This window comes from Oncorhynchus gorbuscha, linkage group LG07, assembly GCF_021184085.1.
Source record: "Oncorhynchus gorbuscha isolate QuinsamMale2020 ecotype Even-year linkage group LG07, OgorEven_v1.0, whole genome shotgun sequence".
NCBI classification, from domain to species: domain Eukaryota; kingdom Metazoa; phylum Chordata; class Actinopteri; order Salmoniformes; family Salmonidae; genus Oncorhynchus; species Oncorhynchus gorbuscha.
The window spans coordinates 54,736,054-54,753,268 of record NC_060179.1 but is presented as its reverse complement, the minus strand read 5'-3'; the positions used below and the strand labels follow the sequence as shown (position 1 = coordinate 54,753,268).

At 41.9% G+C, this 17,215-nt stretch overlaps 1 protein-coding gene across 5 annotated transcripts in view; it reads left to right on the top strand.

The window, feature by feature from the left end:
- pcdh15b (protocadherin-related 15b) overlaps positions 1–17,215 on the top strand; it is a 230,847-nt gene that overhangs the window by 34,158 nt on the left and 179,474 nt on the right. For 3 of the 5 annotated variants that reach the window (XM_046356773.1, XM_046356772.1, XM_046356768.1), the window contains exons 3-4: positions 11,594–11,711; positions 16,780–16,794. In XM_046356773.1, the coding sequence (XP_046212729.1) occupies positions 11,621–11,711; positions 16,780–16,794 (106 nt within the window). In that variant the 5' untranslated portion in view covers positions 11,594–11,620. Of the gene's footprint in view, positions 1–3,297; positions 3,539–11,593; positions 11,712–16,779; positions 16,795–17,215 lie in introns of those variants that run through there. The other 2 variants (XM_046356769.1, XM_046356770.1) reach the window with 2 other exon arrangements.

The following is a 17,215-nucleotide window of genomic DNA, read 5'->3' as shown; positions in this document are numbered from 1 at the left end:
GGGAACCACACTCGGCAAAAACAAAGAAATAGAAAACATAGAATGCCCACCCAAATCACACCCACACCGTGACACATACGGTACATATGAACTCCCCACACAATGTCAGTGGAGACCAAGGCAAAAATAAGTCACAACTTACACACAACTCCACAGTAACTTTGTAGTGACATTTGGAAGCTGTGTATGTGTGTGTGTGTGTGCGCCTGCTGTAGCCAGCTCCTGCCCCAAGGGCACCTAACTGCCACTGGAGAAGGAGCAATTAGCACTGTTATAATGGACCACAGAGCCAGAACACAATCCTCCACATGCATCATGTCTCTCCAGCAGACCTACACTAACTAAGACACAGGTTGAAGCTCCAGGATGTAAAGAAAGAAATGTAGCCAACAACCAGACCACATGCACGGGAATGGCAGTGGGTGAAATTTGAACTACAAGAGTTGTTGAGTAGCTCAGAGATAGCGAGCGCGCGAGAGAGAGATACGGGAACCTGTGGACAGGTGGCCGGCGATGAGGGACCCTGATACCGATGAGGGACCCTAAGCCCTGATCAGACCCTGATACCGTGATGGGATTTCAAGACCTTGATGTCTTCGGACCCCTGTGGAGATTTGCAGTCTTAAATACTCTACCGTATATGGGTGTCAACTTCACGTATAGACACAGTGTTCGATCACTAGTGTCCCTCCAACAGCATAATAGCTTTGCACACAGCATTGTGTCTACATACTGTGATTGGGTTAAATACCCTTTTATTGGGATGTGTTATTATCCAATGACACAGTAGTAGCATATTTGTCACCACTTAACATACTGAGCGGTTTTCCTTGAGGTCTGTCTTTGAGCCAAAGCATGGTCAGGACCATGGAGAGCTCCAACACACACTCTTTGCTCCCGCCCGATGGAAAGTCTCAGCTAACAACATAGGTCAAAAGAAATGGCAGCGGTTACATGCTGGTGGTTCTGTATAGTAGCTACGCACATTGAATTGTATTCTGTGTCCATTGAACATGAGATGGACTAAATCCTTTGTGAAGCAAAATGACATATTGTTGAACAGCTGCCATTTTTTTTGCTGTGGGTCTTTGAAATGGAGAGTTGAGGGCTAAACATATAGCGCAAAAGGCCTGAACATGTGTATTTCATTAGCTTCAGGCTGTGATACAGGGCCTGTGTGATCATATAGAATATATTCATATCAGGGTTTTACACCTTTCAAGCATGAATCCACTAGCTTATATGAGGGTGGATTGGTTTCTGTGTTAATTGAAAATGTGACATTTTAATTTCAGTCAGTAACTACATCATACATTAGAAATGTGTACATATATCCATTACTTACAGGGATATTTGTATATTAGGTCCACACATTGCCTTATTATAATGTGAGGCAACAGTGCATCCAAATCCCTGTGTTCATCTGCAAGGGTGAAAGCCACTGGTACAAATGACCTAGTAGTGTACCATTATTGCCATTCTTGCTTTCCAAATAACACATTCATTATTGCTGGCACAACAAAACCAGGCAGTCCAATTGAAGACGTCATTGAGGCCTGTATAATTTCAGTAACCATGAGAAGAGTACATTTAGTCTCTGCGTTGGGCAGAGTCTGTCAAATCTTTATTGCCTGTCTGTAGATTGGCTCCTATAGTCTCTCTCTTGCTCTCTCTCTCTCTCTCGCACGCGCACTCTCACTCGCTTGCTCGCTCTCTCGCTTGCTCTCTCTCTCTCGCTTGCTCTCTCTCGCTTTCTTGCTTTCTCTCGCGCTCGCTCTCTCTCTCTCTCTCTCTCTCTCTCTCTCTCTCTCTCTCTCTCTCGCTTTCTCTCTCTCTTGCTTTCTCTCACTCGCTCTTGCTCTCTCTCTTGCTTGCTCTCTCTCTTGCTCTCTTGCTTTCTATGTCTCTCGCAATCTCTCTCTCTCGCTCTCTCTCACTTTCTCTCTCTCGCTTTCTCTCTCGCTCTCTCTTGCTCTCTTTTCTCTCTCATGCTCTCTTTTCTCTCTCTTGCTCTCTCTCTCTCTTGCTCGCTCGCTCTCTCTCTTGCTCGCTCTCTCTCTCTCTGTCTCTCTCTCTGTCTCTCTCTCTGTCTCTCTCTCTGTCTGTGTTTTGAAGGCTCTCTTATTGTTGCCACATTGCCATCGGGATAGAATTGTAATGTGTCAAGTTCCCATAAATAAGACTGGAAGGTTGTTTATTTTTTGCTTTACCTTTTATTTATGTGGATGTGTATGTTAAATGGTTTCGGTCTGCTGATTTGCTAAGGTAATAGAGGCACCTGCATCTTAGATTGGAATTACCCTCACAAAACTCCTTTCGTTTTGTTAATACTACAGTAAACATCTGAAGTTGTAAATTCATGTTGTCATGCTCCAGAGGGTAATTCTCAAGTCCGAGAGTTTTTAAAATAAATGGTTGAATTGATCTTCCCAGGTGTGTACAATAAATCCTATATCAGGATTAATTAAATAACAATCTGACACTGTAGGAAACAAACATCTGCTTTCCAAATGGAATCAGCAAAGTGTGGAGCTTACCAAATTGTAAAATGCTTATCATTCAATCTGTAATATCTATGATGTCAGTTCCCTCCTAATCATGGGGACTACTATTGCACCACAGACTGCATTATCTTCTTTTTTATTGCCTTGTGACTGAGACATACTACATTTTAAGTGTAATTTGAAATGAAAACCAACCATGCTCCCCCCCCCCCCATAATCCTGTCCATCAGTTTCTACATCATTCACACAAAGGAAATACATCACCTTTGTGTCATTGCTCAACTTTATCACAGTCGATTTGAGGGCCGCTTACTACTACTACTGGTCCATGTATTTCTGAATACCCTGGCGCAACAGAATTTGAAGTAATCCTACTCACTGAACAGATGGACAGATAGGTAAAGCCACTGAGCTATAATTGCACTGCACCCCCCCCCTCTCCACGCAATTTGGCAAGCGTAGCCCATAGGTGTAGGCTACGGTATTGCACCCACACAATAGTCAACCGTCTCTTGGCATTACAAAAACATGTCAGTTTTTAGTTAATTTAATAAGGTTTACAACACAGCCCATGCTTGATTGTAGCCTGTGTGGAATGTTCTGTCTGGTCTGCCCATAGTGCGCTGTCCGCAGCGGGGCGCATGTACCGTATTCTGCGCATATAATCTAAGTGTGCCTTTTGTGTGCTAATTAGATTACGGCGTTCTAGTGCTGGTGTGAATGCACGGCCCCAAGGGACATTTGCTCTCTTAGCAGCGACGCTCAGATTAATACACAGAGCACCGCAAGGGGAATACTGTTTAGGCGCTCAAATAGTCGAAGTCATCAATTCATACGAGCAAATTCCACACGGGCTACTTTGCCATTTCTCGTAGGAGGCGTTTGTGATTTCTGGTTCTGAAAGTCACTCTAGAACGGGGAACGGGAGAGCAAAGAAGACAGAGGCTGGCAGAATTCCTGATGATGTTCAGGGATGCGCTTTGCCCTAAGAAGCACTATCTGAACGGGATGTACATGGCTTTAGAGCTAATATGGTAAGACCTTTTCTGCCAATTACTGTTTGAGAAGAAGAACACGTTTTGAAAAACATGCGTTCTTAGGGACTTACGGAATGATGTGCCAGTCGTCTATTGCACCGTCCTACTGAAGTCAGTGTATTTTATCTCACAGACTGGTTGTCACTATTTGTCAAATTCATAGATTGGTCATCCTGGGTGAACGATTCTTTGCGATATGACCTAGTTATTACTTGCTGGGGATACTGTTAGCGCGTTATAGAACACATACAAACGTGTAGCCGGTTATCCTCGACACGACACCACTTATGCTACGTGAATGTAGTTATCCCATACCTGCAGAACTATATGGAATTCGTTTAATCTGACATTTTTTTTCAACAGCACTCGCGTGAACGAAAGCTTTACAATACTGTAGTTCTCTATATCAAGCTTACATTTACACTATCCTGTCGTACATAGAGCACGCAGGATTATGCAACGGGTCATCCAATTACTGTGAACATTCTTAACAATCTGTTGCCTTGTCTTTGTAGATGTAAGATAAAAGTAGCCTAACTGCAAATGAAAGTGTCCCAAACTGATATTTGAAAAATAGGGGTAGCCTACAACGTTAAAAAAAGAAAAAAGGCAACGTTTAATTGTCAATGCTTCCCGAATTCGGTGTCTGTTTTTAGCAGGAGCAAAATAATAAAGACACTCACATTTGGATGTTTTATGAGGAATATGAATATTCTCCCTGCAGCATTTTCCCAGTGTTCATAGAAAGAATCAAATATTCGGCGCCGATGCCTTATTATGTAGCATTATGTCAGACTTTCGTCAAAAGCAGTTCAAACGGAATGGGTGCAGTGACCCTTCCCGCCGAACCATCTGCAAGATCTACCATATCCGGTTAAGCCAAGCCCTGTGGACAAGGAAGACTTTCTCTTTAGGCTCACAGTACCTGGATTTACATGAACACTTATGAGCTTATGTGCATTTTTTTTTAGACTAGCCTCATTTTCCAATCCATAACACCCTCTAGCTACTGTATGCATAATGTCAGTATTAATATGAGCGAACTCATGATTAGCCTACATAAGTTGTGTACCTAACTGTATATTATGGATATATCAGTGTCATATTAGCTCATATGACCTCAAGTGTCAGCCTGCACACACAGCCCAGTAGTAGACCTCATCCATTGAGGTACAAAAACAATTGGGTTCAAACTTCTGTTATCAATGGCCCACATGCTGAACTACAAGAGTTATCCAGTTTCTTAAGCCTAACCTCTGGGCTGTTAGTGATGGTAACCTTCTCCAAGTGTAAGATAAAAATGGTAACATCAAATTCACTTCTGATGTTTAGCCACATCATCGTGTTTACCATTTCAGATGTGTACACATTGCCATGGGCTCATCACTGATCTCAGTGAGTCAAAAAGTCAGGACACTTCCTGGTCAGGGTCAACAAGCCGCTCTTAGCATTTAACTGTTTCCTGATACTCGTTGAATTGCATTTCTGTCTCTCATTCAGTTGTATGTTTGTATCCAGTACTATAGAGAAAGAGTGAATTGTAGAGCAGTTCAGCACTTGACTGTATCCATTTTTAATTTTTAGATTAAATTACTATATATTTTTAAAAGCCTTAATTCATTTTTGGATCATACACAGTCAGACTGGTTGCCAATGGCTTGTTATAAGCTTTCTCTCTCTGCCATTAAGGACAATGGGTAATTGGATTCAGCCTGCTTTCAGGCCCTGCATTTAATGCTCTTTAAGTCTGGAGCCCCCTTATCAAATGAGGTTTCTTTAATTAGCTGTCCAGGGATGTTTGTCGCATCCATCCATCATTGCCACCTAGACCAATCTGTAGCCAGTAGCAGTGGACAGAACAGGGAGAAAATAATTAAAGCGGGTATTCATTGGATAAGCTTGTCATTTAAAGCAAATAGTCTTTGCTGTCTCGGTCTGTCTCCATTCTCCCCAAACCTGCATGGAGTCAGTTCACTTCCATCCAGAGGACGGAAGGGAAGAACATAACGCTTGACGGAGAGGTTTGACCTCTATCATGGAGGTTGAACGCTAGACCTTCAAACAGAGCATGTGAATGTTTTAAAGTGCTCCTAAACTCAGTCGAGGCTTTTGTCTTTGTCTCCTCACTTTATGAGTTTTTCTTTGACTTTATTATTGAGAGCCCCTTTTCTTAAATCACACCAAAATAATCAAATGTTCTTCTGGAAGCAGTCAGCTTTGAAAGTTGTTTTATACGATGGCGGGCTCACAGATTTCTTTCTTCCTCTGCTTAGAAAAAGTCTGTTAGGAGGACATACATCTAAAACAATCTATATTTTTTAAGTGCTCAAGCTGCCAAAGTTTGTCTGACCAGCCGACTCTGCACGTGATGCTGAAAACATAGTGGAGGGTACTGTCAATGGTGCCTAAAGGGATGGCGGTAATGGGACAGCTGTCCAAGGTGCTGAATTGACTGGTGCTAATGGGGCTGCCGTCCATGGTGCTGAATAGCACTGGTGCAATTAGGGCTGCCGTCCATGGTGCTGAATAGCACTGGTGCAATTAGTGCTGCCTTCCATGGTGCTGAATAGTACTGGAGATATACTGGTGCTACTGAGGCTGCTATTGTGGTACATGGTGTTGACTAGTAATGGTGCTATCATATAGATCAGGGGTGGGCAAACTTTTTGGCTCAGGGTCCACATCGGGATTTTGAAATTCAGCGGAGGGACGCATTTTGGGGGGACCAATTGTTTGTTAAAATCAATTTGTGGGGACCCCCGAGTGGTGCAGCGTTCTAAGGCACTTCACCGCATTGTTTCTGTGAATAAAAAACAGTGTGGCTAGCTCAAATGCTGACTGTTGGGTCAATCGAAAATGTACTTTCTAAATAAACATTCTAATCAAGCATCCTAATCACACTGGTTTGATCGTACGCAACAGGGACCACTATAGAATGATCACATCCATTTGTTGGGACGTGTGAAAAGGTTAAAGAAGTTAACATTCACAAGGCCGTGGAGCAAGATGGAATATCAGGGCACATCCTCGGAGCATGTGCTGACCAGGTGGCAAGTGTCTTCACTGACTTTTGAGGGTAGGCAACAACACATCCACCACACTGACCATCAATGCGGGGCCCCTCAGGGGTGTGTGCTTAGTCCCCTCTTGTACTCCTTGTTCACCCACGACTCACAATCATCAACTTTTGCAAGTTTGATGACGCGACTGGTAGGACTGATTACCAATGACAATGAGGATGCCTATAGGGAGGAGGTCAGAGGACAACAACCTCTCCCTCAACATCAGCACAACAAAGGAGCTGATCGTGGATTACAAGAAACGGAGGGGCAAGCATGCCCCCATCCAGATCAATGGGGCTTTAGTGGAGCGGGTTGAATTTCTCACCTAGAAATTAACATGGTCCACACACACCCACACAGTTTTTAAGAGGGCAGGACAGCACCTCTTCTCCTTCAGGAGGCTGAAAAGATTTGGCATGGTCCCTCGGATCCTCAAAAAGTTTTACAGCAGCACCATTGAGAGCATCTTGACTGGCTGCAAGTCAACAAAATGTGCTTATCTTTAACTCTGCATGGTTGGAAAATGACCCGCAAGTCAACATTTCACTTTTAGTCCACACCTGATGTTTATGAAGCATGTGACAAATAGAGCTATAATGGCACAGATACGAAAAATATAAAGTATATTGGTGCTATTGGGGCTGCTGTCCATGGCACTGAATATTACTAGTTATTTTGGGGCTCCTGTCCATGTAGCTGAATTGCACTGGTGCTAATGTGGCTGCTGTCCATGGTGCTGAATAGTACTGGTGCTTTTGGGGCTGCTGTCCATGGCTCTGAACATTACTGGTAAATATTGGGACTGCAGTCCTTGGTGCTGAATAGTACTGGGATACCTTCAGGGCTGCCATTTATTGTTTTGCAGCCCTCTGCAGTGCTACATTAAAAACTTCTTATGGACAGTAGTGTCCCACCTGACCAACATCCGGTGAAATTGCAGAGTGCGAAATTCAAACCTTAGAATTATAAATATTTAACTTTCATTAAATCCCAAGTGTAATACATCAAAATAAAGCTTAACTTCTTGTTAATCCAGCCACTGTATCAGATTTCAAAAAGGCTTTACGGCGAAAGCAAACCATGCGGTTATCTGAGGACAGCGCCCCGCGTACAAAAGCATGAAAAACACATTTCAACCAGGCAGGTGCGCCACGGAAGTCAGAAATAGCGATTATAAAAAATGCCTTACCTTTTGATCTTCTTCTGTTGGCACTCCAAAATGTCCCAGATCCATCACAAATGGTCCTTTTGTTCTATAATGTCCTTTATGTCCATAAAAACTCAATTTAGCTGGCGTGCTTCAGTCAATAATCCACCCAGTTTCCCTCCATCAAAATGCATACAAAATGAATCCCAAACGCTACTAATAAACTTTTCCAAGCAAGTCAAACAATGTTTACAATCTAACCTTAGGTATCCTTATATGTAAATAAACGATACAATTTAAGACGGAGAATCGTTATTGTCTTTACCGGAGAAAAATACCAAAGAACGCGCTCTCTTCCACGCGCTTGGAAACACTACAGCCAAAATGGGAGCCACCTAGGAAAATGACAATTTCTGGCTCATTTTTCCAAAACCAGCATGAAACTCTTTCTAAAGACTGTTGACAACTAGTGAAAGCCTTAGGAACTGCAATCTGTGAGGATTTTGCCTTATAATAAAAGTGATTGCCATTGAAAACAGGGGTAGGCTGAATATTTGTTTTCCCTGGATGGTTTGTCCTTAGGGTTTCGCCTGCCATATCAGTTCTGTTATACTCACAATCATCATTTTAGAGTGTTTTCTATCCAAATCGACCAATTATATGCATATCCTAGCTTCTGGGCCTGAGTAACAGGCAGTTTACTTTGGGCACGCTTTTCATCCGGATGTGAAAATACAGCCCCCTACCCAAAAGGGTAGTCTAATGATATCCATTGGCATACTTTAGTTTACTTACATGTGGTGTAGAACAAATAGCACAAGCACAGTGTCGAGGACATTATGCTCAACAACACTTGCAAGTATGAGAATAAGCCTAGAGAGGTACTGTATGGATGTTTGGGGATGCACAGGGCACGCAGGCCCACTTTACTTTGCATCATACATTTTTTTTCATTATGATTAACACAAAGCACTCCAGTCAGAGCATTCATTTGTGGCAATCTGGATTATAATGCACTTAATTATATTAATTTGTTTCCCTTATTCATCCCTGAACAACTACATGAGTCATTCACAGCTTTTTTGATAAGGGAAAAACACTCAAAGAATTTAACAAATAAAATACCGAATCTAATCAATTATTCATATTTTTTACTTGCCTTCATTTTGCATTCTTTGTCTTATCACTTAGGCTTCAGTAGCTTTAGCAGAGCTTGGAGATCTTTATTGGAGGACAAACAGAGGGTTGTGGATGGTTCAGAGATGCCCTCTTGCATGAGTAATGAGCAGAAGTAAATCAAGGTGCTCCGGTGTTAGTGTTAGTGACGGGCATTAGTGCCAACTGAGGACTGCAGCCTGCAGCCAATCTCCTCTGGCTGCAGCTCCACTACAACCCAGGCCTGCCTGATCACCTCTCACTGTGGATAATGGAGGGAAACTGTCACCATCCTAATAGATATCAGTTCCTGGGCAAGACCATTACAAGACCATTACACAGTGTCCCAATACAGTAATGAGAAGTAACTTTTTGTTGACAAAATATTTCATATTTTCTTCTCCAAGACAGCAGAGCGCTATTGGGCAGACTAATATGTTTAAAGGTTTATCGAGTTTTTACTGACATGTTAAGTAAAGTAAGGTAAAGATGGCCAATTTTTACTGATCGAGTAATCCTTCAGTGTTATTTCCAGTTCCGCCACATCACATAACCTATCCGCTTCATTATTCCCAATGAGTAGTTTCCCGTTAGGTAGCGCGCCAGGCTAATGGCGTGTCTCCTCACGTAGTTAGTGAAACGCCGGTGACAGAAATGGATTAACAGTGTTAACAAGTTCAACGTGGTCCATTACCTAGCTGATCATTGTCTGCTTTCTCAGCTTCCTCCTATGAGTACTGTTGTTAGAGAGGCAATACACGTTGGTGACTTTAGTACCATGTTACTTTCCGGCCTCCTCCAATTTATAGACATTTATATTACAGGACGAACCAACAGCCTATTCAAGAGAAACCCCAGCAGGGAGCAAATAATAAGTGTTTTTTATTTTCCGATGCCAACTTTTTCCACATTATAAAATATTGGAAAATCATTTTAATCTACAAAAATATATTAGCTTTCCCTCTCAAAGAATATTAAGAAAAAGGTAGTTGTTGTTAGAGTAGATATTGAGCCTTTTTGTGAGATTGTGCTGCTGGAAGGTTGAGCCAATCACATGGTTACTCTCCGGGATTAATGCTGAAGTGAAAGGTACTGTTTTGGGCCATTAGTTTATTGAGACCTATCAATACTGGGAAAGATGTTTGTGTGTCGGCGTATGTGCATGCTTGTGTGTGTTTGTGTGTGTGTGGGCGTACGTGTGTGCACGTGTGCGCTTGTTCAGTGTATGTGTGTGTGGATGTACAGCACCAGTCAAAAGTTAGGATCCACCTACTCATTCAAAGGTGTGTCCAAATTTTTGACTGGTACTGTATGTTTTTCAAAACGTTGTCTCTATGGTCTTACCTTTTTGTAGATTAAAAGCTCTGAAAACGTGACAAAACCAGGCACATTTTGGAGTTAAGGCTTTGAAACACTAGTGTTCATTTTGCTTTTGAGTCTTGGTTATCAGTGGTCTTTTCTCTTTTTAATCTGAGGAAAGAACTACAGCGGGGAAAGAGATGCATCCACTCTGACAATAGAGTGGATTACATTTGTATTTGTCTCTCCCAAAGAAGTTCTTGGTTGAGAGGAACAAAGACCGTGCATAATGATCAGTGAGCCTGCATGACTGTGGAGCGATCAGTTCATAAAGAGGAGGGCCTTGACGTTAAAGGAATCGGTTGGCTTGAAAGCCTCCGTCACGATCGGTCTCCGTCTGTCTGGTATCTCTTCCTTAGCTCAGGACTCAAACTTTCTGCCAAAGTATCTCCCGTTGAAACAGTGTTTCAATCCAGTGCGTTTCTCCGTTGTTCATTGCTTTGTGTCTTTTCATTTCAGTGAAATTCTTTTCCGTGAAGTATAATGCGAAACATTGCATTCTGCACCGTCTGTGAGATCCACAAGGTCGTAAGTTCACAGTTCCTGCATTTTAGCAATTTAATGTATTTTCGACCACAAGATTATCCTCTCACTATCCTCTCAATATATTTCCCCAAAAACGTTTTTTTTTTTTTTGGTGGTATATTATCAGAAGTGCAGGGATAACTGGCAAAGCCTGGTTTTCATACATTAAAATAAGTTTACCACTGAAGACACGGAGCATCCATGATGGAGGAAACATCAAAGCTATACTGTATTGTGGACTGTGTCTCTCAGGTGGAAAACACCTATCAACTTCACTGTCTACTTCAAAGGCCAAGGTTAAATGTAGTTCCTCCCCCGGTGGTATTACACGAAAGAACCTGAATTTGACAGAAGACACCCATAGCCCTTCGATAAAAGACTATTTCCCAAAGGTAAAATTGGATGGGAAATTTCCTTTTGAAATGGACTGACTCATAAAGCCCCGGTGTCGGATTCCTTTCAGAATACCTGTAATTCACCTGTTCGGGTTCGGTTTTTACGAATTCTTGAGAGACGGTGGCAAATGTTGTAGAGAGTTGTAAGGAGATAAAATGATGAAAAAGTAACTTTAAAAAAAATGTATATACCATGACAATTTCTGTTTGCTTTGTGTTGTGGATGTTCATGTCAAGGTTTGGATCTACAAGAGTTCACTTATTAATTATCACCTGGCTATGTAGCTTTTTAGATCTAGTGAATAGGTCCAAGGGTCTTTTTTTGCTGTTGAACTCAACCCCTGGCCCTTATGATATACACGACAGAAAAGGTCATTCTCATCCCTCTCTCTTCTCTCTCTCCCTCCAGGTGGGCACGCAGTAACGCTTGACGAAAATGCAAATGAGGTCATGGCACTTCAAATGGTTAGGAATATGGATAGAACTTCTGCTGTTAGCCACGTGTTGCCTGTCACAAGAAACAGATGGTAAGTCCTCCACACCTCAAGTACCTATATTCTATGCAAACAAGGCGAATATACAACCACATATGCCTGTTTTGTTTTTGTTTCAGAAAACCCAGATGCTAAAATACACTGAATGGGTTTTTCTTGATTTTGTATTTCTATACCATTTGTACCACTGTATTTGATTAATGGTCTCATGTTCAAACTGCCTCCACCCAGTGATAAGCTCTGATTCTATACTCCTGCTCAGTTGCAGCCGTTTGCTCGTTGATTCACTTTCAACCTGACAGATTCCTCTGGATTTACGTGGCGATACTTGATTCACGGAAGCATATTTTACGTTGGTGTCAGTGAAGTCACGGATGCTACTGCCTCCACATTTGACCAGTGCCTGAATGGAGTTGAATGGAGTTGAATGGAGTTGAATGGAGTTGAATGGAGTTGAATGGAGTTGAATATTCAGAAATGGACTATTGATTTATTGACGCTCCTACATCCGTCTGTCTGAATCCGCTCAAAATGAGACCCTTTAAAAAGGAAAAAAGGGACACGTCTATTTCAAACTGATTTATCGTGTTGGGCCACTGATTTTGGACACTTTTAATCAATCAAATTGATCAATTGAATGACTGACACTTTAATTAATTGTTCTCACCTTGGCCCAATGTGATGTTCACCTCTGCTTCAGAAATCAGTCACTTTCTGATGTACAGTGCAATTTAGTCTTAATTAGGGCATAAGGTTTTGAGGCTGTAGTTAGTATTGTTCTAACTAGAATGATCATCAAGCTGCATACCAGTGCTGGAAAATAGTTTCTAGTCTGTCTATCCATGTAGGGACAAACAGAACGCAAAGCAACTCTAATGCAGAAACAAATGAGTGCATCCTCATCCTGTGGTTGCCATGGAGCAATAGATACCATCTTAAGCCAGTGATCAGTGTCACATACAAGACAGTCCTAATTTTGGCCCGTGCTTTCTTCTTTACTCTCTCTCTCTCTCTCTCTCTCTCTCTCTCTCTCTCTCTCTCTCTCTCTCTCTCTCTCTCTCTCTCTCTCTCTCTCTCTCTCTCTCTCTCTCTCTCTCTCTCTCTCTCTCTCTCTCTCTCTCTCTCTCTCTCTCTCTCTCTCTCTCTCTCTCTCTCTCTCTCTCTCTCTCTCTCTCTCTCTCTACCTCTCTCTCTCTTTCTCTTCTTCTATTTCTCCTGTTATAAAGTTGAATTTCCCCTCTTAGGTGACAGAGTGGGATTCCTCTCCATTGCATTATGTATGGATGTGTCTCAGTATGGGGCTCATCCCGTGGATCCAGCGCTGTGTATTAATGGGACTGGAGGTTGGTTCCCCTTGAGCACTAAGCAGCACTACTCAGGTGCCCGGGCATGCAAAGTGTCCCACTCACACCTACACACTTATCCAGATAGTTATCTCTCTGTTATGTGCCACACACCCCTCTGGGCTATACTGTACATATCAATATAAGTGTATAGCTAATCTGTACATAGGCATAATATATCGTTTTATAGACCTACTTTAGCTAGTTGCATATTTAAAATCGCATGAGAAAAACAAACTAACTTCACAGCAAACTATCAAGGACATTCACTTGTTTTATTAGCACTACTCTCATCAATATTTTATTTATGTCTCCCCTCAGTTCTTTTTGAGGTTCAGGAGTTAAAACAAAGTCTATTTCAATCCCTGTATTTTGGTTTGTTTGTCAGAGTTCCCACCAGTTTACTATTCAGGCCAAGCACAGTAGCACACTATTTGATGGTGGAGATCAGGTTATTGACAGAACTTCCAGAACTCATTTTATCAGGGGAGCATGCATTGCCAGCCTCCGTTTGGCTCAGACTGGGGCACCAGCCTGTATGTTTCTCTTTCTTGTCCAGACACCACACTGACTGTAACCTCCCCAGTGTGTTTCTGTTTTTAGAGAGAGAGAGAGAGAGAGAGTTTCATCAATGGATTTGCATGTTTTTTATCTGCTTCATTAGAGATAATGGAAATGGATAATGGGATGGGTGGTGGTGGTATGGGTGTGCACGGGCTAAATTAATGCCCAAAATAAGTCAGGCACTGCCACCTGTTGTGCTCATCACGCTTTGACTTCAAAAGGTGGTTTGACAAACTCTGAATATCATATCCTAATGTGTTTATCCCCATTGAGAGTTTTAATTCAAAGTCAAACTGAAACATTAGTGAAGTATGAAATTATTCATGGTACAGGAACGGTGGACTGTAAGTGGATTCTGGAATGAATATTGAATATTTCTTTGTATCCATTAATATTTTGCATTATGTTTTTGATTAGAAAATCATATGCTATGGTAGAAGCACTTATTGTTTCGTGAAGTTCTCTACGCAATTGTTTTTGTTACTGATTCTATTACGCGTGTTTAAAAAAAAATATATCCAAATATATATATGGACATCACATTCTGTGTTTTATCATTATTTATCAATTTCACATATACTCTGTTTGCATCCAATTCACCTCACATACAAAAAAACCCAACTCATTACCAACCCACTCCCCTTTACATTGTATTTCTCTTGAATGGGCTGAGGAGAAATAACGTGGTTAGAATGGCCTCTCGTCCTGGGAGTAAATCTAACCTCGCTGACCTGGAGTTTGTGCAGGTAGCTTCCTTAGAGCTGGCTATTGATTTCTGTGGCGATTACTCTGGATGGTGTCGGTCCAATCTCATAGCAGCATCTCTCATACAGGTCATCACAGTTAGAGGAGCGGGCACATGCAGGGATTTTCTTTTAACATCAAAAGTTCACTGTCACACGTCGTCGCTCCACTTTGTCATCAGCCAATGTTCTGGTGCCATATCAGGACAAGTGGGGGGGGGAGCATAGAAATAGAATTGCAGTGCATTGACTCAAATGGGGATATCTGTCCTAGTAAATTATATTTCTATGGGAGGAATGATACACCTGCAGGGTCAAAGAAACATTTAACCGTTTAACCAATTAGAGGGTCAGATGTTAGCCAATGATCTCATCACCCTCATTATTCTGAAATAGAATACTAATCCTAGTGGTCTCCTTTGAACCAATGATCTGTGGAGAGAGAACACCTGAATGCAGTGTGTCATTGGTCAGGTATTGACCCCAATGGCTATAATAACACTAACCTTAAGTCCAAACTGGTGTTGCTTCAAATAAGGCTGAATCCATCAAATCAAATACAAGTATATCTCTCACTGTTAGATTTAGGTACACTTATCAGTTTATTGGAGATTGCTTTTTTGGCTGGAGCAGGTTTTAGGGGACTGTTCCTTTTGACCTTTACAGTTTTGGGCATCCGTATAAAGTTGTGGATTTGTTATTGGATGATTGGATAGATAATGTGCTTACTGAATGTCTGCTTATTGAGGCATTTGCTGCCCACTATGGCATTTGAGATGTTGTTTTGAAATGTTCGCCTGTTACTCACTACTTAAATATACTTTCTGGTATTAATGAATAGCAATCATATTACAATATGCAATAACATGACGTTGGATAGTGTACATGGTGTGCATCAGGATGTTCGTAGCTGTAGGCCTACACATACAAAATATACATGCCTTTGTGGAAACTGGTATATTGGTTACATTGTCTTTCAAACAGTAGGTGAAATTGGATACTGTGTCTATAGGCGGCGGTTGGCTATTGAACAGTCCCAAACAATTGATCAAAACATTCTTTGTTTGGAATCTGGAAAGTCGATCACAGACAGGAGTCCCTCTGTTCTGCGTACTAGTATATAGAAGTAACACCCCCTCCATTAATATTTCAACGTCACACTATCTTTTTGTTCTCCCGTAGAGACGGTTGTTGCATTACAGTAGCTGGCGTTGATATGAGGGCCACAGTTGCCAGGGGGTTGTTGGGTTACAGCGTTTCTGATGTCATGTGACTCATTTAACTCTAGTCAGCTAGTGGGTAATTAGTCATTTATGAAGGCCAGCCACACCGAGGACCTAAAAGCATAAGGACTCTAAACGTATCTCTCATCTGTTGCTGCCCCTTGCTTGTCCATACATCCATTCTCCAGATACGACATACCGACATAATCGAGCGAACTCAAGTCCCAGACCGTTTTGGAGCTGTCTATATGGGAGCTGGAACATTTTGATGTCTTGTCAGTTAGCAATGGTTTCCTAGTGTTAACGTACTGGCGGCACTGCTCACCCACTACCGCCGCCATCTGCGAACGGCTATTGTGTTGGGAAGATGAATAGTTGTATTCTTTAAAGTAATAATCCAGCAAGTGCACCGTCCCTGAGGAAACCATTTCCCCCGTGACCACATCCCTTTCTTTCAGGGGGAATTCAACACTGTGTTGACGCGGTGTGATTTATACCAAGCTGTCGGTCTTCTCATAACTAGCCATTCATATTTTGTAAAGGTGTGTGTCTTAAACCGGGAGGTTGGGAGTGATGGGGTGAGACTGACACCCCCCCCCCGTAAAACAAATGCAGTCCCATGATGCAATAGATCTCTCCCAGCCTGCCACCCAGGAACGGTGTTCATCAAATTACTCACTGATGCACTTTATTCAGATGCCTCTCCACCACCACAGCCTCGTCCCACTGCTCTGTGCTAGACTGTAAATCTACCATAGTGGGTTGTGGGTAATGTTTGTGCATACTGATCTGCAAAGGGGAAACATTTAAGGGGGTGAAATGTTTTTGAGGTAATAGCTTAATTAGTCGCCTGGCTGGTGTCAAAGTGGGCTTGATGGTGAGATATTTATGTTTACTTGCTCAAAGTCCACCTGCACTTATATCATAAATGGATTTATAACTGATTCTGTAGCTCTTGGCAAGGAAAGGAAGGACGGTGAAGATTGTGTTTTGAGGTGCAAGTGGTGGATTATAATGTGCTATAATGTACTATAATGTGAACTTTCGCATCTCTGTTTCAAAGTTACAAAGTTTCTGTACTTTTCTTTTGATACTTTTTCTTCCATCACTTTTACCTATTTTTTTTGTTCTCTTTCAAGTATCTTATGGAACTCTGACTCCCTGCTCGTCTTTTTCTTTCCTTCATTCTATTCTGCTCTCTGGCTGATGACACTGTCTTTGACTCCAGACTGGCAGTATGATGGTAAGACGATGGATCTTTTCCCTGTCTCTCCCTGTGTCTCTCTGTGATCTGACTCTAGCAGTCACTCTCAGGGAGAAAAAAAAGTGCTCAGTAGAACCATATAGGGTTCTTCGGTTACTCCCCATGGGGAACCCTTTTTGGTGCTAGGTAGAACCCTTTGAAGAGGGTTCTCCCTAGAACCCTTTATGTAGTGTTCTTCATAGAACCCCCTGTATATGGTTCTATCTAGAACACTTTATGAACGGTTCTTCCTATAGACCCCTCTATAAAGGGTTCTACCAAGAACAATTTTATCATCTAAAGGTTCTTCCTAGAACCATCTCTGAAGGGTTCTAAAAATACACGTATCTTTGGAGGGTTCTTCCTCAGCCTTATTAGCGTTTCAAGTTAAATGATATATGACAATGCATTACATATATCA